This window comes from Rhinolophus sinicus, linkage group LG13 (assembly GCF_036562045.2).
Source record: "Rhinolophus sinicus isolate RSC01 linkage group LG13, ASM3656204v1, whole genome shotgun sequence".
NCBI lineage: Eukaryota > Metazoa > Chordata > Mammalia > Chiroptera > Rhinolophidae > Rhinolophus > Rhinolophus sinicus.
The window spans coordinates 33590525-33614884 of NC_133762.1; the positions used below are offsets into that span (position 1 = coordinate 33590525).

The 24360-nt window shown below is 39.7% G+C and overlaps 1 protein-coding gene and 1 non-coding gene across 2 annotated transcripts in view; one reads left to right on the plus strand and one right to left on the minus strand.

Moving 5' to 3' along the window:
- The window catches only part of DHX35 (DEAH-box helicase 35), a 70017-nt gene that overhangs the window by 43307 nt on the left and 2350 nt on the right, over positions 1-24360 (minus strand). Inside the window, exons 2-7 of the mRNA XM_019749108.2 lie at positions 21350-21483; positions 16698-16790; positions 9055-9132; positions 3979-4083; positions 2167-2228; positions 1269-1338 (exon numbers count right to left, since the gene is read on the minus strand). Coding sequence (XP_019604667.1) covers positions 1269-1338; positions 2167-2228; positions 3979-4083; positions 9055-9132; positions 16698-16790; positions 21350-21483 — 542 coding nt within the window. The remainder of the gene's footprint in view (positions 1-1268; positions 1339-2166; positions 2229-3978; positions 4084-9054; positions 9133-16697; positions 16791-21349; positions 21484-24360) is intronic.
- On the plus strand, positions 20967-21040 carry TRNAT-AGU (transfer RNA threonine (anticodon AGU)). Its single transcript has one exon. It is a non-coding gene; the product is annotated as a tRNA-Thr (tRNA).

The following is a 24360-nucleotide window of genomic DNA, read 5'->3' on the forward strand; positions in this document are numbered from 1 at the left end:
TGTACTATTCCAGGGTCTCTGAGTATAGTTGTGCAGTGTGCGCACTGCACAAAGATGCCAGGCAGAGGAGGCTGGGGCATGTGAAATCCAGCCCACCCTCCCCTCACCTAGCTCTGGACATTTTCCCAGTGGGGGCATCTTTTTCTAATTTGCACAAAGGTACCTCATAGTCTATTTGTGACCGCGTGCCAGGCGCCATCCTAAGAATTTTACACTGTCTTACTTAAGCCTCACAACAAATTATGATATAGAGCAGCTCTGTGAAGAAAACTGTCTTCAGTATAGAGAGGTTCTGTCCGATGCAGTAGCCATTAGGCACACATAGATACACAGCCTTTGAAATACAGCCAGTAGGACTGAGGAACTGAGTTTTTTGTTTTATTATATTTTAATTAATTTAAATCTAAGGTGGTTAGTGGCTATTATATAGGAGCGTATACCAGCATAGATACAGATACTTCTATTATCCCCATTTTAGAGATGAGTAAACTCAGCAGCCAGCATTTGAACCCAGGCAGTCTGACCCGGAATCCATGTTCTTAATCTCTCTGCTCTATCACCTTTCTCTAGACTCCTGGGATTGGGAATTGATCCAAAGAAAACAATCAGAAAATACAGGAAGGGAGGAGAGGATGGAGGTAGGGTGAAACAAGACCGGCCACGAGTTGTAATTGTTGAAGCCAGATGATGGGCACATGGGTCATTAAACCTTCTCTCAACTCTGGGGTATGTTTGAAATCTTCTGTAATAAAAAGTTAAACAAAAAAAAAGAGAGAGAGAGAGAGAGAGAAAGAAAAGAAACAGAAATGCAACAGATTTACTTACCATGGTGCTCACTGAGACATTATTTAAAATACTTCAAATCTGGAAGCCATACAAATGCCTAACAATAAGGGCAGGGTCAAATACTTTACGGTAGAGATACGTGATTACATAGCCATTAAAAATAATGTCTTCAAAGAATATTTAAGGACACAGAAAAATGATCTTGATGTAATATTAAGAGAAATGTGCAATATACAAATGAGCACACAGAATCCAATCCCTATGCCAACAGAGACGCATCTGACACATGCAAACAGAAACATAGAAAAATGAAGAGAAGGAAACACATCAACATTTTGCTAGTGATTTTCTCCGGGTAGGATTAGGGACGGTTTAAATTATTTTTTCTTCATATTTGGTTGGATTTTCCAAATCGCTACAATTATTTTCGTAATCAGGCAACCACACAAAACAAAAACCAAAGTCTGGCAGCAGAGTCATACCTTTTTCAGCAAGCCAATGGCAATGTCTGTGTACAGGGTCCTCTCGTGGGCTTCGTCCAGCATGATGGCACTGAGAACCAGATGGAGGAGCTCCGTGAACATCCAAACAACCACCCGCATAACCCCACCCGCATCACCAAAGGGATTTCGGGGTGTTCAGCCCCCACGCATTCACTTTGTATCAAAATGAAGTCAAGAAACTCCTCTTAGACAAGGAGGTAACACTTCAACTAATAAAAATGGTGAGATCAACATATCTTGGTGAAGAAAATGGTACGTTTATTGCTATCTTGAAGATTTTTACCACCCACATTGGATTCCCTAAGATCTAATACCTGAGTATTACAATGTAAGAAAAGCATAGAGCACATAAGTAGAACAACAGCCAACCACTTAAAGATTGGGAAGCTGCAGAAAACACCACAAAGAGGCACACGATCACACTGGGGTGCATGGGTACCAGGGAGTCAAACGTGACATCCTTTTCCAGAGACCACGGAGCCTGGGTGGGACAATTTTAACACTGCGAGTAATGGACGAAGACACACCAGGAAGGAGAAAGTGTAAATATTATTTGGACTCTGCACATTACATTCAACAAAATGCTGCCCCCTTCTGTGATGCGACTCTGCGGTCACCATCCAACCTGGGGTATAACAGAGGCAAGATAAATAGGATAAGGCAACAGACTGTTCAAATAACAGCCGGGATTTTCATTTGCCCTGTTTTGATTGTCTGTAAATGGAGAAACACATCCAGGGTTGACAGAGCCAAGGTAGGGAGGAAAGCGTTGGGGTGGCTAAACACAGATGTGAACCCCGGTTATTAACACAGCTCCTTCGCAATCTACTTGTGTACTTTTGAAACTTTAGGAAAGTTATAGGAAAAACACATTTACCTATATTTTGTTAACAGAGGATCAACCATCATCTCCCTGACCAACATTCCATCTGTCAGAAACTAAAAAACAAAAACAAAAAAGTTTTAGAAATAATTCATTTTACACTGTACATGATTTTTTTTTAAGTTCAAGTTCAACTAGACAACCTCTTCACCAGCATGTGTACAATACAATTCCCACAAAGGACTATGAGGAAATGCCCCCAACATTTTAGTTATGAAACAATGGAACTGCTCCGAAACAAGACTTCAAACCCAGGACCCTCAGCTGGGGTCAGCAATTGTTTTAGCAGAATGTCACCTGCATTTACTATGTGAATGACAGCTAAGTCCCTAAAACTATGGACTTGAAGCTCTTGAGGTGATTAACCTCCACTTCCCCGATATTATTTTAGGGAAGCTGACAGCGGCTGTGGTGTCGGACTGCTGGGAGTTCAGGCCCTGGCTCTCTGTCTTACCAGCTGTGTGAACCTTGGGCAACTTACTAACCCTCACTGGTTGAACCTGATTCCTCACTGGTGAAATGGAAATAATAAAAGCCTCTACCTCAGAGGGTTATTGTGAGAAGTAAGTGAGCTAGTACATGGAAAGTGTTTCGTACAGGACCCAGCACACAGCGTTCAAGAATGTCAGCTGTTATCATTTAAGATGAATGAAGGTTTATAAGATGCTTTAGAAACATGTAGCAACAACCAGATGTTGTCACGCTCACCCCGAAACAATTCAGTACTTTAACAAGGCTAAACATCTCCCTCACATGCTGTATCTTAGCGTTTTTACTTATTGTTTATAAGAGCAGACTGCATTCTCATCACATTTTTCTTGGACCTGGTATAAGCTGCAACAGAGACACACTGGAAGGAAGGGGAGAAACTGCCACCAATGACAGACCACCGGTGGAGAAGTGAGCACCTTAAAGTTGTGACCAAATGGAATACAAAAGCTTTTCATGAAAGATTTAAAAATAATCATTTGGTTATATAATCCACTGAAATTCATCTAAAAATTAGCTAGTCTCAATATATGTGATGATACAGAAAAATATGCTCTTTACCTAGTAAAATGAATGTCAAAATTCAGATATCTGGAAAATAAGGTCCCCATTTTTACAAATCACTATTTTCAATTTTCCTCTATGCAAATTGAGGCAACTGAGAGTCTAATAACCAATTTTCATTTCACAGAGCATTTCCGTTGCTTTAGAGCACTATTTGATTAGACTGCTTCCAGCACAGTGGTACCAGGAGACAGTCTGTTGAGTTGACTGTACACTGATTGCTGATTATTTTAATGTTAGTAACTAGTTCAAAGAACACGCATGTAAAATCTATCATCATGTAAAAATAAGACAGTTCTAACTTGTAAAAATAACATTTCTAAATTCTACACTTTACCAATTTATACTACCTTGTCCCTGTTTTCAGCCCTTTTACAGGCAAGTTTCTATATTTAGACAGCTATGTGGCTCAGTGGTAAAATAATAAAACACACAAAAGGCAAGACAGCTTTGAGCTCCAGTTCTATCACCGATGGGCACATATAATGTTCAGGCAAGACATTCAACCGCCCAGTTCCTCACCCTCTTCAGTTATAGAACCAAGAGCTTGACCTAACTTTCAAGGTCCTTTCAGGGCTAAGAGTCAAGCCTCTGCACCTCCCAGAAGACTGAACTCTCTGGGGGCCGGGGTGATTCCCTGCACTTTCTGCCACGGTAGCAGTGTCCCGTCAGCAGTGATGCTGCAGGTTTTTAATTCCCCCCAAATAATCTTCTTCCTTATTTGCAACAGGAAAAGCAGCTTGAGCACGTCACCTTAATTCTTGTAGCCAGCGGGTCTGTACAGTCGTCAAAGCGGATGCAATAGCCCACCTCATGGCCCAGCACCGCACCCCTTTCATCAGCTACTCTCCCTGCAACCTTTGGAAAGAAAGATCATGCTGAAAATAGAGACATAGAAATTACTGCACAGAGCACACACTATGGAAAATCTAAAGGTCATGGTTTTTTTTTTTTTAAATAGTATGTGAACACAGTGGAAAATGAAAAGAAAAGGGGCAGGTTGTTAGCGAACAAGTGTGACAACCTTTGCGATTTATTAACTTTATAAATCTCACCTCATTCCATCCATCAACTTGAGGCAACTTATAAGAACATACTCAATAAAAACAGAATCACACAAAGATGTTACAGATCAGGATCAAAGAAATGACAGATAGAATTCAAAAGACCAAGGCCAATGAGAAAATTTTTAAGACATAGATATGCCAAAGTTATTTAAGTTGAGCTACAAATTCAGCGCTACATTTCCTGGTGGCCAAAGCAAAGAGGGAAGCAGAAGAGATGCCAAGATTCACTCTGTCCCTAAAGCCTTCTTTGGCACACCAACGGAAGACAAAGTGTCACGTCTTCAGGCCTTGAAATAAGGACCTTCCACTGGACCATGAAGGCAGGAGAACAGGAATGATCATATTCAATACTGGACCAAGTGCATTTTCTCTTTGGAGAAAAGAATAATGTTTCCAGAGCAAGATAATCTAAAACAATTTACAACAGTCTCCCAGCTACCAAAACTACTAAAAGAGGAAATAAAGACAAGAATGCAGATTAAAAAGTAAAAATGGGAGATGAGCAGATGAGATTAACAAAGGATCCAAGTTTACACAACGAAGCAAAAGTAGAAAACAAAATAATAATATAACTATAAAAATGGAAGCGCAATAATGCATATTCATTTACTTTAAAAGAAAATAAAGGGTGTAAGAGTCATTACATAAACCACCTAACTAAAAAGAACCAAAGGAAGCAGTAGTGTAGAGGTTTCCTGGGGACCTGGCACACCCACCCCAGCATGAGGCAACTTCCCCGTGCAGTGGGAGTCCTGGGTTTGGAATGTGGGCTGGCACAGAGGAGTCCTGAAGCAGTTCACTGCTACAGCCACTGGGCCACAGCAGCCCTGGCTCAGGAACCCAGAGGCTCCCTGCACACAGCTCTTCAAGCCAACCCCCACCTCACCCCACCCCACCCCCCGGAGTTATCTGACCATCAGTGTTTAAGAAACTGAAGAGCAGATGAGGAGCAGAAGTGCCTCTGCCTAAGGACCTGAAGTTACAGATCTGAGCGGCCCAAACAGCATCAATCGCCCTGCAGCTGGGCTACACCACGCCATCTTTCAAAACATCTTATGAAACCTGAAATTCATCCTACACTGTCCTAACTCTGCAGGTTATATTTCCCAACAAGCAGTATCGCACCGAGACAGTTTTGTTATGGTTATTTCAATTTCAACACCGACGATCGTTATACTATACATCTCAGAAAATGGTACAAACAGGGAAAGTGTGCATAGAAATACTAGTTGGTGGGGAAAATAGGCTTACAAGAATGAGCATAAATGAACCAAGCCTCTCCATACAAATATAATCATTTTATCGGTCTATACGGTAAAAACCAAACATATTTAGTTCTATTATTTCACTATTATATATTTGCTACTAAAAGTATGTGTTTTATTTCCAAACTCTTTTTTAGAAGTTTTATTTATGATCATAGCACTTGATATTTGAAAGGTCATATTCTATTGGCTTTTTAATAGATTTCTTTTTACCTCCATTGATTCAGTTCTAATAACTTCATCAATTGGACTGGATAAATATTATCTTTTTGACAGGAGCAAATAAATAAAGGGAAAGGAAACTAAAAAGAAAAAGAAAAACCAATCGCTGAGCACCTATTACCTGCAGGTACTGTGTTCCATGCTTTTATAAATTGTTATCTCATAACTGCACACAGCCCATGACGGGCGGCAAGATACCCTCCTTTTCAGAGAGAAACTGCAATAAAACAGGCTCAGAGCCTGTTCAGAATCACAGCTCAAGGCAGGGCCTGGCCTCGAAGCCAAACCAAGACCACATGAACCCAATGACCACATTCATTAGTAACTACTTATGCAATCTATTCTTAGGCTCTGAGACTTTTCAGATTTCAGTCTGTACACAAAGTACTTTTTGAGATGTAGCATTTCAAACCCGACAGCTCTATTAATACTACAGTTAATTTATACACGTTTTGTTCTTTCCAGAGTTAAGCATGTGGCTTCATGGAAATTATGTCTACAAATCTGGAAGTAAAATGCAAGCTGACTGAGAGCTGGGATTCCAAACCACAAATAGGAAAAATTGCTCTAGTTGAGCCCCTCTTGTAATGCAAAAGGTTACATACTTTCCAAACTGTTATCTCCATTCTTACACACACATCTAAGACTTGGAAAATGTTTATCAGTGATGTCTAACTTGAAGACGATTAGAAAATGAACTTTGGGAAAAAGGAAGACACAATAATTAAAACTCAGTCCAGAGCAAAAATAACTCTGGGAAATAGAATAAATTTCTTGTCTGTGTAAAGATAGAAAAGTGAAGGCATTTTTGCCCCCACTTCCCTCTCTCAGAACTGATTTGAAATAAAACATATTATCAACTAAAACCTCCATCTTCAATGAAAGGAGGAGACACATGGGAGCCCAAACCAAAAACCAGGAAGGACAGCTGCCAAATAGGCTGAGGCCTGAATCTGGAACAGCGGTCCCTCTTCCTCACACTCAGAGCACTGCTGGCTTCCCCTCCAGTAAGAGCTACCCCCCTCGGAGGCATGGCTGGCAATCCTTGTATTAGGAAGACAGGCAGCAGCAGTGCTCAGGCCCAGGAGACACAGGAAATGTCTCAATGGGGGACCCACTTTGAAAGCAAAGAATCTCAAGGAAGGGGAAGTTGAGGGAGAAGAGCAGACAGTCAGGAGCAAGCAGCAAATCCCAAATCAGGGAGCCCGGAGAATTTTATAGTGAGCCATAACAGTACCTCTCAAATCACCAAGCAGTGTACTGCCAGATCCTCACCCTCATCCCCCCACAAAGGAAGAGAAGCGATTTGGTGAGAGGCTGTGCATTCTCCGGACCAGATCGGTACAACCTCACAATTCTGCAGCCATGAGAAGGACTAACATAAGCCCGCTACATTAAAGCCGACTACGAAAGAAAGAAAACTGGGAACATGAGCAAAAAAGACAGCTTAAAAAGAAACTTTAAAAGTATTATCCAAAGAAACAGGAGAATTCAAAGAAATCCAATTGCCAAGAAATCACGAGATTCGGCTGAAAACAGCTAAAGGAAGAGACGCAAAGTCAAACAAGAGTCGAGGAGAAACAAGGTCTCAAACGTACAGAGATGAGAAGCCAGCCTGCGGATGTCCTCCAAATCTCCCAGTCTGGACATGAAAGACGCTAGAGGTGCTTTCCAAAAATTTGAGAACAATCCCTAAAGTGAATATAATGCTATAAATGGCCAGTTACAAAATTAAAGGAACTTTTCCACAGTGTCCATAAGAAAAAGCAAATCTGAATCAACCAGGCAGGAGTAACACTGAAATACTATTCTACTCTCTCTCTAGAAAAATAGCAGAAAATCACTGTCATGTGAAGAGGTGATCAATGGAAAGGCAGCCAAAAATTGCAGGAAAAAAGATTTACAGAAAGGTGTCAGCAGTTAATTAATAAAAGCACAATGTTATTTTTCTGGATTTTTAAAAAATGTCGGTAGTATTATCGGCTTTTAAAATTTATAATGTATTATAATATCTCCTCCCATTCTAAATACTCACTTCTCTATCTATTAAAGAAAAAGAAAAACATTCAAACAAGTGATTATGAGACCGAGGTAGAGATATAAGGGAACTAAAACAGAATAAATTTGACTAAAAATGATCATGAACATTGTGGACAGGCTTGAAGAAATCTCACAAAACAAACTGGAAAAGAATAGATGATTTTAGAGATGATAATAAATACTAAAAACAGACAAAGGAAATCTAATATACATTTAATTAGTGTTCTTAGAAAAAGTGAGTAAAATAAATGGAACAGAAAAGTATGCCACGATATAACAGAAGAAAACCTATCTGATATAGAGAGATTTGAACCTGAATATTAAGAGTTCTTTCATATTTAAGAAAAAATGAGACCGAACAACCAGCATCAAGATATACCCTGGTGCAAAAATAACCTTACAAGTACTCAAGCAGAAAAAATAATAAAGAGTAATGAGCAATTCAAGATTGGCAAACTATGGAAATAATTAATGACAAACATTAAAACTATTAAACTAGAATTAAAGTTAAATACCTATGGGAGTTATGATTACAGAAAAGAACATAAATTTATAAATCTTGAAATAAAAATTATAGAACTGCATCTACAACAAATGGAGGGAGGAAAAACGTGGAAAGAATAAATGTGCTAGTTTAGTCTTATAATAGGAAACTAGCTATAACATAAATTCAAAAATAAGTAACATCCTAAAGTTTTTTGTGGTCTTTATTCTTAGTTTTCAAGCTTTAATAAATTATCTTGTGGTAAATAAGTATTTATCTGAAGTTCAGTAACTACTCCTATTCTATTTCACTTGTTTTTTCTTTTATTCAATTCAACAAAAAGCAAATATGTATCTATAATCCCATTTTTATAAAACTGTTTCTATCCATCCAACCAACCATTCATCTTTATGTGAACACACAAGAGAAATTTGAAATAATGTTCACAAATGTTCGCAATGTTTTTGAAGGATGGTGAGGTCTGGGTTTTTCATCTTTTGTTTTGTTTTGACTTCCTCTGTATTTTATTACTACTTAAAAATTCATAATATATGGATATCAATTTTATAAAAATAACTAGATCATAGTTCTTTTTAAACTGAAGAATTAAACTCTTAAGGAGCAACATCATATTCATTTGGAACTTTTAGGAAAAAAAAAAAATTAAGTCACTGAAATACAAGACACAGACAGAGCCTTTGCAATACATAAAAAAACAAAAAACAAACAAAACAAAAAAACAGAAACTCACGGTAACAGCAGCCACTCTTCGAGGCTGGGTCACTCCCACAACTCTTCCTTCGGCTGTCCATCCAGCTTCTGCAAGGTACTACAAATAAAATTACGTCTAAGTATACATCCAATATCATTTCTCCAGAAATAATCTCCCCCAAGGTGACCCCATATTGTCTTAAAATCACTGAGAAAAGAAACAACAGATGGTTCTTTTCTTGTCCTAGCAGACATTTTGGAAATTATTTTGCAAATGAAGACTCTAAGGCTTCTAAATGTTAGGCGATTTGTTTAAATTCACATCAGAGGTGATAATCCAAGGAACCAAGGCATAAATTTAACATTCTGACTCCTCCATCTGATAAAATTTCCATGTACTACAGCCACCTCAAGGAATAAAAAACTATCCAGGGATCACTCCAAACAGTGCTAAATCTATAGAACAAAGAATTTTAAAGTATATATAGAGACATCTCAATATAAATATCAACCATAAAAAATATTTAAGCCAAATTAAATAGAAATAATTAGATTTTATATACATGTATATATTCCATTAGTTGATATTCGTACACATAAAAATTTGATTGTAAGCATTTATCTGACTTATGTATTCATTTGATTATATGTATTTGTAAAAATCCAAAATGGATAACAGTGTTTATCAGAGTTATGGATTTTCATAATGTCTAAACTGTTTTACAATGAATATACATTATTTCTACAATAGGAAAAAATTTTTTAAATGTTGGTACATGTGTTATTTGCTCATTTGTTTAAAAGAACTAAAGGGAAGGATAGGTCAGAAACTAAATAGAATAGTCGTCTATGGAGAATCAGTAGAAAAGGGGTGGGAAGAAGGGAGAAATGGAAACAGGGCAGCAGGGACGAAGAGGGACAACGCTTTGAGTAAATCTTTCTGTGTAGCTCTAACTCTTAGAACCACAGTCATGTTTCACATACTTTTCAAATACCCAGAAAATGAACAAAACCAACCAGGATGTGGATGGAAATCAAAAGGAAATACCGGGTGGTGAACACACAATGGGATTTATAGATGATGTACTATAGAAATATACACTTGAAAGCTATATAATTTTTCTAAACAATATCACCCCAATAAATTTAAAAAAAATTTTAATAAAAAATAATAAAATAAAAAAAAATGTATGCATAACATAAAAAGTTACTGAGATTATAATTACTAGTTCAAAAGAGATTTTTAAAATTAGAATGCTCTATGTAACTTTAGTTTTAAATTTTATAATTTCAAAAAATAAATACATTCAAAAATAAAAAAAATAAAATAAAAAAAAAGGAAATACCAACACTAACAAATGACCCTGTCTGTATTACAAATGAAGAGCATGCTCACACTGAAGAGGGCAGAAAAGACGAGAACAAACCTAAATAACTGGAAAACCATACCTTGACTGGATGCTGTAAAGCTAAAGACAAAAAGAACTGGACATAAATGCTGGGATCTAGTGAATCAGTGTTAGTAAATGTTGTAATCGAGTTAGTAAATGTTAGTGAATGCGGTAATGTAGTTAGTAAATATTAGTTAATACCCAAAGGTATGGGTTAGCAATTCTAAAACTATTTTATGTGTATACTAGAATTTAACAAATAAGTAAATTTATTGTAGATAATAGGATCTGAGTTTCTGACTGTTGGAGAAAAGGTACAGAGGAGGAAATGCAAAAATGAGCCCAATGGTATTGAATTGGAATCAATAGTATGAGCATAAATTCATGGTGTGTGCGTATATATATACATATATATATACACATATATATAGTCTGACAATTAAGTTCGCGAACTTGTTGCAACGCTGTTGCTAACCTTTTTTTGATATCAGAGGGATTATGAATTTGTACCAACTGGACAAACAGTTAACCAAGTTTACTATTTGGAAGTGCTGAAAACGTTGCATGAAAAATTTAGACGACCTGAACTTTTCACCAACAATTCATGGCTCTTGCATTATGACAATGCACCAGCTCACACAGCACTGTCTGTGAGGGAGTTTTTAGCCACTAAACAAATAACTATATTGGAACACCCTCTCTACTCTCCTTACCTGGCCCCCAATGACTTCTTTCTTTACCCAAAGATAAAGGAAATATTGAAAGGAAGTCATTTTGATGACATTCAGGACATCAAGAGTAATACGACAACAGCTCTGATGGCCGTTCCAGAAAAAGAGTTCCAAAATTGCTTCGAAGGGTGGACTAGGCGCTGGCATCGGTACATACCGTGTTTCCGTGAAAATAAGACCTAGCCGAACCATCAGGTCTAATGCGTCTTTTGGAGCAAAAATTAATGTAAAACCCGGTCTTATATTAATATAAGACCTGGTCTTATAATATAATATAATTAATATAATATAATATAATATAATATAATATAATATAATATAATATAATATAATACCGGGTCTTGTATTAATTTTTGCTCCAAAACACGCATTAGAGTTGATGGTCCGGCTAGGTCTTATTTTCGGGGAAACACAGTAGCTTCCCAAGGGGAGTACTTCAAAGGTGACGGTAGTGATATTCAGCAATGAGGTACGTAGCACCTTTTCTAGGCTGAATTTGTGAACTTAATTGTCTGACATCAGTATGTTATATACATATATATGTATATGTACACACACACACACACACACACACACATAAAACAAATATCCCTGAATCCATACTGATATACATAAATAATTGAATAAATAAACGAGAGAGAAAAGACAGTTCTTCATTACAGAAGATTCCATTTACTAAAGGTAGAAGGAAAAAGGAAAAGAGAAAATCATCCCTAGGCAAACACTTGAGTAATTGCTGCAGAGACGATCCATTGAGGGATGCCACAATTAGGCAAAAGTTTGAAGAGAAGCAGAGCATTTGCAGTCTGATAATATCTCCCCCAAGATATTTATCAACTACGAAGGGAAAGACAGTAAATTTCTAGGCAAACCCTGGCACCCTAACCAAGTGATGAAGATTAATCTCACCAGTGATAAGGCCCGGACATCGCAAAACATCCTGTGACAGGAGGCACAAGGAAACATCATTTCTGTGGTATTCTTTCCCAAAATGCATACGCTCATTCTAATGATGAGAAAACATCACAAAAACCCAAACTGAGGGACACTGTATACAATAAAGCCCAGTACTTTTCAAAAATGTCAAGGCCATTGAAAGATGGAGAAAGACTGAGAAACTGTCATATATAGACGGGAGAGGACTGCAGAGAAATGACAACGAGATGCAATGTAGGGTCCTGGATCCCAGTGCTGAAGAATATTAGTGGGAGCACTGATGAGATTTAAGCAAGATCTGTAGTCTGGCTACTATGTAATACGGTACAAACGGCAACAGCCTGCCTTCCATGACTGTACTAGGTGGTGTGAGGGTACCAGGGAACTCTCTTAGTTTTGCAGCTTTCCTGTTAGTCTAAAATTAGCCCAAATAATATTAGAAAATGACTATAAAGCACAAAGTGTTTTACTATGTAGCTGTTTTTGTGATTAAAAACTGTAAAGTTTCTCTCTCTTGTATTAAATATGTACACAAAACACTACCAACCACCCCAATCAACACAAATGCAAAAACCAAACAAGAATAACAGCTAAGATTCATCGAGGACATTACTAAGCGCCAGGAACTGTGCTGAGCGCCTTTCAGGCATTACCTTATTTAATCGTAACAACAAATTCTACAAGGAAGGTAACAGCATCATCAATTTAGAAAGGAGGGAAAAAGGAGGTCACATAACTTGTCCAAAGACACAGATAAACACTAAGAGCTGGGATTCAAGCTCAGCATATGAAAGCCTTGCCACGTAAGCAGGACACCATTGTACCATCCAAAGTAACACACGCAAACTCGCAGGCCATCTCTTAGTAGTAGTGTTAAGCAAAAGAAAAATAATTTCCATAGTAATAAAGCATCGATCCACGAAGCCAGTCTTCTCAGTCCCCCCATGACTGAGCCTTCCGCTGCACGCTTGCGATTGCTGACACATGGAAATCTAAAGATACCGCAGAAGCAGGTGTAGTGGTGACATCACGAGGCAGTGGGATGTCATAGACGGAGATCGCTGAATTCCATTACAGTTCTCCCTACTCTTTTTAAGGGTCATCCAATCTGGTCTTCTAGTTAAAGAGTGGGATTAAGAATAACTCCACAAAAAACGGCTCATAAAAATCGTAGTCAAGTGCAGGGAGCGGGCTGTAAGCTGACTAGGACCTTGCAGCCTGCAAGGTCATCCATGGGAAGCCTTGCCTCAGCATCTTCCCAGAAAGTACAAGATAACACTAATGCAACCACAGACACACAAACTTGCCAATACACAGAACAGAATGTTCTCCTGATACTTGCTTGTTCTGCTAATACTTGCTTGTATAGACAATTGTTCTAAGACTGTATATAAACCATGTATGAAATAAAGACTGTGCCACTGCTCCGCCATCCGCCATTCACAGACTGTGGACCTCCCGATCCCAGCTCTCCTGTCTCTGTGTCTTTTCTTTATCTCCTCACCCTTCCCCCTCAGGCCGAGCCCTCCTGGCTGAGTGGGCCTCAGCAGTCAAGAGCTTATTTTCATAGTCTATTGTTTGGACAGAGCTGTAGGAAAAAATATCATCCAGGTTCCACATACAATTTGTGAAATTTCAGAACTGGCGTTTGGTGCTTCAGCATGCTGTATTTGTCCACGGAAAGATATCATATAAACGTAGCAAAACAGCTGTTGAGGAAATACCTGCTCCATATCCTTGCCATGAGCTCAGCCTTTCCAATTTTCCTGGCCCATAACTCCAATTTAGTTTCACAAGAAGTTGAAAATTGTGACTGTCTCAGAGAAGAGGAACTGAGGGGTGAAGAAAAAGAGGAATAATCCTTCTACAGGAGGGGTAGCAGATACCTGGACCAATAACATGATTTTTCATAATGATCTTAGTCATTTTCAGCAGCAAGGCGTAGGAGATTCGCTTTTTACTATTTATTCCTTTGTGCTTTTCAAAGTTGATACCATGTGACTGTTTCCTATTCAAAACACACAGTACTTATAAGAAAATACTGTTCCTTAAAAATGATTAAATTCACATGCATAAGCCCTTTGGCCCAGCAACTCCATAACTGCTGCATCTATTCTGTGAGTATATCCACATGTGTACAAAATGATCCACCTGCAAACTGACTCATTGCATCATTGTGATAACACAAAACTGGAAATCCACAACCTAAATGTCTATCAACTGGGAACTGGCAAAATAAATTATGTAGAATCTATGCAACTACTAGAATCTCTGTGCAACTGAAAAAAGAGAACTATACATTAAGCAAAAAAGGACAAGGTACATTAAAGCTGTACAGATGCTACCATTTGTATTTAAAAGAGGGAGAAATATATACATTACTATATTAAAAATACACACATATAAACACACACACATATTTCTCTATAAATGCAATTTTTAAAAATCCTCTATCCAAGAAACTGGTAACATCAGTTACATGTGCATAAAAGAAGTATCACAAGATAAGGCAGAAGAGAAATCTTTCTCTTTTTATGTCCTTTTGTGTCTTTTAAATTTTAAACCATGTGAACCTATTAAATATTCAAAAATAACTTTAAGTATTTTTAAAAGTCCAAAAACAAAAACGACTGCCTTTCTTTGCTGTAGGCTGGCAGTTGCGCAGCCTGGCTTCTCAGTCCCTACTCCTCTCTCTCTCCTCCAGGCCATTCTTTCCCTGGACGCAGCCCCGCAGCAGGCCCTCTGTTCCCTGGCAGCCAAGCCTCGCCGGGGGAAATGACCACATCGCTGTGCTGTACTGTATTATGGATCCAAATATCGGCTACCCATCCTTGTGAGAAGATTACATGCGCTGCCTCTCTAGTGCTGGTAGGCCTGGCCACGTGACTTGCTTTGGCCAGTGAAATGTGAGCAGACCTGCCACTTGAGTGAGAAGTTTTAAGAGCCATCTCGTGATTCTGCCATGTCCCACGAGATGCTCAAGTCCCGGGTCAGACCTGCATCCTCATCCCAGGTCCCAGTGATCACGGGAAGCAGCCCACATCTGGGGTCATCAACCCGATGACCACATAGTAGGAGGAAAAGAAAACTGTTAAGCCCCTGGGATTTTCAGGTGCTTTGTTACCACAACATAGTCATATTAAGCTGACTAAATAACCGCACGGACTAATTCCAAAACAAACTACAATCGTCTAACCTCGCATGGCCTGTCTTCTACCTCGGTTCTATTTCCCCCCCGCCCATTCCTCTCTATGGTGTCCTCATCTCTCAAATGAAGATAATAATAGTAACTGCTTCACAGGGTCATTGAGGACTAAACAGATTAATGTGTTTAAAGTGACCACGTTATGCAGTACTTACTATAATTATTATTTGTTTTCTTAATATTACCATTAATATTATTATTGTTTTTATTATTACTGTCAACTAATAATCTCTCAGTAATTTAACACGGCCCTTCTCCTATGTCCCTCTGTAAGAAGCAAGTAATTTGCCAGGATCTTCATACCATCTCCACATATGTTTTCCCTCCAGGTCACCATTTCTTCTGCTGTCCTTTCTCTATGAGGTCATTCCCTTCTACCTTCCCCTAGATCACCGGGGGAACTTTTAAGAAATACCTATGTCTGGGCCCCATCCTAAACTCATTATTGGGTTGGGCAAAAGAAGCTATGTTATTATTTCTTTATAAAAGTTCAAAACTAGGCAGCTAATCTATGGTGTTGGAAGACAGAATAAGAGTTACCCTGTGTATATGTTTGTGGGGTCGGGAAGAGAGAGAGGGCAGGAGACCACAAGGGGACACAAGAGGTCTTCTGGGTGCTGGTAACACAGGTGTATTCACTTATTAAAGTTTATCAAGCTGCACCATTATGATATTAATACTTTCTGGCACGCATTTTATACTTCAATAAAAATCTATGTTAGAAAGGAAAGAAAAACCTGCGAGGACTCTCATCCCTGACTACTTAAGTCTCATTCTTCACCCTCCCAGGCAAGGCTCCTAAGACACACTTTGACATCAGCCTATCTTTCCACCCTTCACCCCATGTGTCCACTAACATTGACCCCCAAACACTTCTCTACCCCGATATCTCTAACCACAATATTCACTGGATTAGAAAATCTTCCCAGCCAGCTCCCCTTGACTGTTCAAGGTCTACTTCAAATATTTCTTTTACAAGGCCTTCCCTGATCCTGCTTTCAACTTTTATTCACATCAGATACCATTTGGCTTGTAAGAGAGGTTTCTTTTATAGCACTGCATAATTCTGTAATAGTCCATTTTTATTTACAACTATAAAAGGTATTCATCTTATCCCGCCTCTTCAACTATGATTGAGGACAGAAACTATGCATTACACCTCTTTGAATGAGTCCTCATTGCTCCTTTCAGAATATGGCTATTCAATTATTATTTTGGAATTATAATAAATTGAAGATGACTGTACTTCAGTACTCATCAAAGAAATTATAAGCCCCAAAAGTTTAATAAAAAATACCTAGTTGGGTTGAACATTTCTCCTGAGAGATCTTAAAAATGCAAATGACAGTAAAGAGAGTTCTCAAGTTACAAAACCCTTCCAATCAAATATAAGTACAAAGACATTTAAACATATACTCACTTGTGGAATCTGCGTGCTTTTCCCGCATCCCGTTTCTCCAACAATCACCACTGTCTGATAGTTTTCTATCAAGTATAATATATGATTCCTTAGCTGAAAAAAATATAACCATATATTGTAAATAGCCACACATTTTCTCAAAAGACCTAAACAAACATATCTAAACATTATGAAATGAGCTGTTTACCAAAGGAAAGTAAATTTTAAAAAGAACTATAAAAATGTAATTCCAAGCCCCAGGTACTGTTGGTATCAGTATAAGCTGATACAATTGCAGTTGAGTATAATAGCTTATCAAAATATATAATGCACATGCCCTTTGATTCAAGATTTTCACTTATAAGATGTTATATTACAGACATACATGTGAACAAAGATATGTAACAAGCATACTCATTGAAGTACCGTTAAAAATGGCCAAAAATTCAAACAGCCTAAATGTTCATCAAGACAGGATTGGTTAAATCAGTTACGAGCATTCCAATAATGGAATAACATGCAGTTGTTAAAAAGAACAAATGTCTATTTGTACTGCTGTGAAATGGTCACGAAGATCTGTTAAGGGACGAAAGCAGGGTGCAAAACAGTGTGAATAATGCACTAGTAATTGTGTTTTTAAAGAAAGGGTAAATACAATAGGCTTGTCTATGTATAAGCCGTCTTTGGGAAAAACAAAACAAGAAACTGAGAACAACCTTATATTGTCTCCAGGGAGGGGAACAGGGTGGCTGGGGAGCAGCCGGGTGAAGAACTTTGAATTTTGTACAACATGCATGTATTACCTACTTCAATTTGTTTCATTGATTAACTCGTAAAATATTTTCCAAAAAAATATTTTACAAAAAAAATATGCTTTCCCCTCTACCTCTAAATCCAAGTTCACAATAAAGCACTCATATGTTACATCGAATATTGCAGCTTTTTTAAAGGAATATTGAGCGTTCCTTTACCCATTCAGTGTGAGCAGCAAACACTGGGTTGGATACAGAAAAGTCACAGATAATTCCCACATCCTATCTACTTAGCTTCAAAATGCACTTGTGTACCCACATCTGATTAGAGACACACCTCTAGAAAGTCATAAAGGCAGTCCATAAATACCTGGTTTGGAATGAAGTAAAAAAACTGCCTAATCCTCCCACTCCGATCACTGCTCAGCTCATCTGATTCCAAACCAGCAATGTGTTTGGTGCAGACTAGAGCCAGGCCGCTGCCTAACGGGCTAAATGAGGCACTGGCTGTGTTGGGTTTTTGAATTTGGCATTGTTTGGGGTCTAAATCTGTACTTCTCAAATCTTAGTGTGAAAATCTCTTATATTTGTTTAAAAATGAAGATTCCCAGTCCTACCCTAAGGGTTTCTGATTCAGTAGGGCTAGGGTGGGGCCCAGGAATTTGCATTTCTACAAGCACCCAAAGGAGATTTGGCTGCAGAGGGCCTAATGAATAAATAGTCTAGATGCTTTTTTGTCAGTTGCTTACACTTTGTGCTTTCTTCTTCTTGGGTAAGGAAAGGGAAAAAGTTTGAGTTCTTTGCAGGTATTTTGTAAATGGTAGATCCATCCACTGGATGGGTGGGATGGATGGATGGATGGATGGATGTACGGATGGATGGATGGATGGACGGACGGACAGACGAGTGGGTAGATTCAAGGAAAACTTGACAGACAAGTTGAGTACAAATAGCTAGACAAGGAATTCCAAGAAAGGGAAATAACATAAGCAAAGAACAAAGTTGGAAATAAGCAAACTATATAAATTCTATTAAAGAGGTGCTATAAAAAGCCCACGAAAAACTCCAGGTGGGGCCTGGAAATGAGTGACGAGAGGTGTAATTAGGGCTGCGTTGTGAAAGGCCTTGAATGCAGAGCGAGAATCTGGACTTTAGCTGAGAAGCAGCATCTGCTGTAAGGGTTTTGAGGAAACTGGGCAGCAGCATACGAGGTTGATCTGAGTATGAAGAAACTGAAGGCAATAATTCATACTTCTTGTGTTAAATACGAAGCATTGCAAGTGGGGAAAGTCCAGTGTATGATACTGGAGAGAGAGATGACAAAACGATTTCCAGTTTGGAGACTGGGAAAATGACAGTACCACTGACAAGCAGAGGCAGGGAAATCAAGGAGAACTGGTGAGGAGAACAAGATTGAGTTTCAAAGAGGCTGAGTTTGAGGCAGTAAAAGGACAACCTTGCATAGCAGTGCCCAGGGCCCAGTGCCCAGCCTACAAAGGCAGTCAAGGGGAAAGCCAACTTGTAATGGCACTGGGAAAAGGGGTGAGCTTTAGGTTTACTGATGCTTTAGTTTCAACTTGTTTTTAAAGCTACTTTAACTTTTAGTTTTAACAGGAGAAGGGGTGGTGAATGGGTAACTTCTTATTCTTTTTTTTTTTTTTTTTTTTAATATTTTATTGGGGAAGGGGAACAGGACTTTATTGGAGAACAGTGTGCACTTTCAGGACTTTTTCTCCAAGTCAAGTTGTTGTCCTTTCAATCTTAGTTGTGGAGGGTTCTGTTCAGCTTCAAGTTGTTGTTCTTTCAGTTGTGGAGGGCGCAGCTCAGCTCCAGGTCCAGTTGCTGTTGCTAGTTGCAGGGGGCACAGCCCACCATCCCTTACAGGAGTCGAACTGGCAACCTTGTGGTTGAGAGGACATGCTCCAACCAACAACTGAGCCATCCGGGAGGCAGCTCAGCTCAAGGTGCCGTGTTCAATCTCAGTTGTAGGGGGCAGAGCCCACCATCCCTTGCGGGACTCGAGGAATTGAACTGGCAACCTTGTGGTTGAGAGCCCACTGGCCCATGTGGGCATCGAACCGGCAGCCTTCGGAGTTAGGAGCACGGAGCTCTAACCGCCTGAGCCACTGGGCCGGCCAACTTCTTATTCTTTTCGTCTTCTAGATTTATCTTTAACATCTTATGAGATCTTAAATATGCTTAACCTTCGCTTTGCTTTTTATCAGTAACTTATACCCTTCTTCTTACCATCTTAATTTCATCAGTGTATGTTAACTTCCTGCTTACTTTTTCTATTTGTTGTTTCACTTATTATATTTTATAAGTACAGCTGGAAGATAAGGATCAGTCAGGAAAAGACCAAAATTAAACACATGGTAAACAATAATTATCCTTGTGTTTGAACGTTTACTACATGTTGGGATCTTACTAAAATGCTCTACGTGGATTACCTCATCTGGTCCTCAACAATCCAACGAGGGAGGTACTATTAGCCCCATATTATAAATAGGAAAACAGAAGCTTAGATGGTGAAGCCAGGTCACACAGCACACAAATGACAAAGCTTAGGTTTGAACCCTGAACTCCAAACACTTCATCACAACTCCAATTATGTCCCACAACAGTGAACCTATAATCTTATCTCCTGAGGGTCAAACTGGTTTGCATTCACACATAATGGATGAGGTTAATCACCTGGAAAGAAACCCAGAGGCTGGCGGAACACGAGTGACTAAAATGTTTGGGGCCACATAAAACTCTAATCAAGGTGGGATGGCTAAATTAGGAAGGATTCCATTTTATATCCACTTGGAGAAAGAATATGTTCATAGAACAGGGATTATTAGCACAACCCAGACAAAGGGGCTCCTTAAATACAAGAACTTAGAAGAGAGTAACATGCTAGTGGCTCCACCTACTCGGGTCATTCCAGAGGCATCACCCTTCATCAGAGGTTATACGTGTATGAAATAAATATTCTTCAGCTACCTGTAAATCACCTCTGGCTCTGGGCCCACTTCCTCATTACAATTTGGCTTCCCATGTGGACTTGGCAACAGGGAGAACGTGTGTCCAAGGACTGGGTCCATCTGTACTAGAAAACTACGGCTCACTGTAAACAAGCATATTCTGAATTCTAGTTTACACTTCGGTCTCTTGTGAGATGCCAAGAGATGCATCCATTTCATGAGGGTAATGGAATTAAGTGTCTGGATATGCACATGGTACATAACAAGCACACCAAAATCACGTCACTATCTCGCTGGGAGTTAACCTCCCAAACAGAAACCACCTCCTATTCCCAGTTAATCTTGTTCAGAGAAATATGCCTTTAAAAAGAAAGCGAAACTTAGCCGTATGTTGGTAATTTGTTGAAGCTGGATGCATAGAAATTCACTGTGCTCTTTTCTCTACTTTTCTTTATGTCTGAACTTGTCCATAATTGAAAGCAAAGGGGGGGAGGGGGAAGAATGTTATTCTACTTCTTTCAGTTTTCAATAATAAGATCTAACTGAAAAAAATCTTAAGGACTCTGGGGGGCCGGTTAGCTCAGTTGGTTAGAGGGTGGTGCTAGTAACACCAAGGTTGCGGGTTCGATCCCCACATGGGCCAGTGTGAGCTGTGCCCTCCTTAAAAATAAAAAAAAAATCATGATCTCACAGAAGGAGCATGTTTCTAGTGTTTCCTGATGGTCCAATACAACAGACTACTATTAAAAAAAAAATCTGAAGGGCTTTGAAGATTTCTGTTAACTAACACGTATATTTTGAAAAGTTAATCCCTTCAGATAAGGTCATCTCTGAGCTCTTTGTGTTCTAAAGAACCACTAAGAGTAAGAGGACGCTATTCGCTTCAGTGCCAAGTATAAAGCTATGGCAGACTGCTTCAGGCCGAGAGACTGAACATGCTTTTTCAATGTACCTTGAACACTGGCAGCTTCTGTCTCTGCTGCTCTATAGAAAGGGCAGCATAAGGATTGTAAACAACGGTTGTTGCAGAGTTTTCAGCTAGACTTTGTCTCTCTTCAGAGATGCTGACGCCTGGTCCCTCTGTACCTGTAACAGAAAAAAACTTTTTCAGATTCTCTTACACAATGAACAGAAAAAATGCACATTAGTTACAAATTCAAAGATGAAGATACAGAACAGAAGCAACGCATCTGATCTCCAACTACTAAGAGATACTAAGTTTTAACTTCAGGAAAGCATCTAGAAAAGTATCTATGAGAATACAAAAATCGTCTCTAAAAGCATCACTCCAGTGTCAGGAACAAAGGAGATGCCAGTCCCACTGGGCTCCAAATTGGCCACACACAACTGTACTTTACAGAGGACAATGTTTTTAGTTCTGGCCTCCATGTCGTTATTATCGCTGAACACTTCATCAAAGTGACAGAAACCCAGTGGGAATTAGCTGGGGCAAAGGATGACTCCTATTACTCATGGCAGGAAGGTTCCGAGACAACTGGAACCAGGGACTCAAACGCTGCCTGGCTTTCTCCTTCTCTCATCTCTATGCCTCTCGACATAGTTGCTTTCGGTCCCCTAGGCTGGCTTCTCTACAGGAGCTGGAATCAAGGCTGCCGACAATGCCAGAGCTCAGGCTCACAAGTCCCCCACCAGTCATTCATTCACGCACGCACCAGGGATGGAAGTGCAAGAGCTACAGCATGAACACTGCAGACGCAGGCCCTACCCTCGTGCAGCTTGCTTGCTTCTTCTAGTCTTCCTCCCCACAGAAGGTAACTTGGTGCATGAAGCGGCAGTAAGTGCTATGGGGAAAATTAAAGACCCAGTCAGGGCGACAGGGAGTCCCAGGTGTGTACTGTCTTTTTGGGGGGCGGGGGAGGCTCTTTCCCTCCCAGCTTAGGTCCAAAGCCCAGCCAGATCCAATCAACCATGGCCAGTGGAGTGGGATGTAATAAACGGCAGCCCCCACTTGGACCACCGAATTGGAACAATTGGATAGGCAGTGCTGTTCCAAGAAACCACTGTGCTGAGCAGACGAAACCACAGATACACAACAGCTTCCTGGTAAGAACAATGACAACCTGGGGCTCAGAATGGTGAAGAACAGGGAAGCTTTGTCCCATCACGAAAAACTATGCAAGGTACCGTGGATTTTTAGCCTGGAAAGGAAAATGCTTTAGGAGGAGCACGGGTTCAATGTTTATAATCAGGTTTCGTAATTTTCCACGCTGCTTAGTTTGTGTCGCTCTAGGACAGAAGAGTAATAAGTAAATAGCACAGGGTTCAGAATTCAACTCAATATAAGGAAGACATTCCTAAAAGTTAGAGCTGTTGAGCGTGAGGGTATGGTACTTTGTGAATCAATAATAACCCTCCTAGAAGTTCAAACATATGCGGCACAGCCTTCTGTTGGGGGTGCTACAGGGAATTACGCAAAATTATCACCTCACAGGTCTTCTGAACTCAGAATCTGTAATGCTATAAGAAAGTACAGGGACTCTGTGACAAGAATATTTAGCCCAGTGACTGACATTTACATTTTGGGGTGGGAGGGTGGGGGAGAGGGCGGGTCCCAGATCCCCTCAATAATCTAAGGAAGGCTATGAACACCCACTCCTGAAAAATACACCAGAAGGTAATTTATCACAACACAAAATGCTGGAGGTCCACAAACCCCCTTAGTGCTACATTTAGAATCACTGCCGTAGATCTCTGATCCCTCCTCCACTTATTTTTACGAACGTAGCTGTCTTCCAGAAATCAGGTAAGTGGGACCCTGCTTGTTGGGGAAGGTCATCGAGAAGATAAGGCTGCCAGTCTGATCCACAAGCTGGACCCAGGCAATCAGAGGCTCCTCACCCACCTCCCTGTGTTCCGGAATGTGAATTCCACTCGCCTTCCCCAGTCTAGAAGCAGCCCAAGGACATGGCCGTGTAATGATGAGATTATTTGGACTGTGTGCATGACTAAACCCAGGTAAGGCCCCCCTTGTATGTTAAGACCTCTGTATAAAGTTTTAAGATTTGGAGGGTGGGTGCAGCAATCTATGTCTTGTGGCTGCCCAAGACAGGCCTCCTATGTAAAGTCCCTTGCTTATTAACCTGCCACCCACCAATCTGAAGTGCCTGCCTTTTCCTTTGGTCTCTCCCTGCCCTCTGCTACCCTGTTTCCCCCAAAATAAGACCCAGCCAGACAATCAGCTCTAATGAGTCTTTTGGAGCAAAAATTAATATAAGACCCGGTGTATTATGTTGTGTTATATTATATTATATTATATTATATTATATTATATTATATTATATTATTTAAGACCCGGTCTCATATTATAGTAAAATAAGACCGGGTCTTATATTCATTTTTGCTCCAAAAGACACGTTACAGCTGATGGTCGGCTAGGTCTTCTTTTCGGGGAAACACGGTATCAATCCGTGTACGCGCAGTCCAGTTAACTACAGTCCTCATCCCACTCTATTACTACCACCCGGCAGATCCATTTAGTTAGCTTGCCTGCAAGGCCCCTGAGCTTGTGACTCCCAGCCTACAGGCTACGTTGGTGATTCCAACACCTAGCCTTATATCCAGCCTCAACCATTTCCCTGATCGTCACCATGTATTTCCCACAACCCATCTTCACACCTTGAACTTCAGTTTCCTTATCTGTAAAATGAGTGACACCGCCATCACAGCGATATTGTGATAGTTTAATTAAAATGATCGAAGTAAGTGACCAGCACAAAGTAAGAGCCCACTAAGTGTGGACTAAAACCCATTCTCACCTCAGTTAATGACAGATAGTTTACCTATTAGACCAGTGGTTCCCAAACTTTGATGCTGGAATTAGCTGGGGAATCTTTAAAAAAGACTGATGCCCAGTGCCTAGCCCTTCAGATTCCTGATTTATTGTCATGAGGTGTGACAGCAGCAGGATTTTCAAAAGCTTCCCAAGTGATTCAACTACACAGC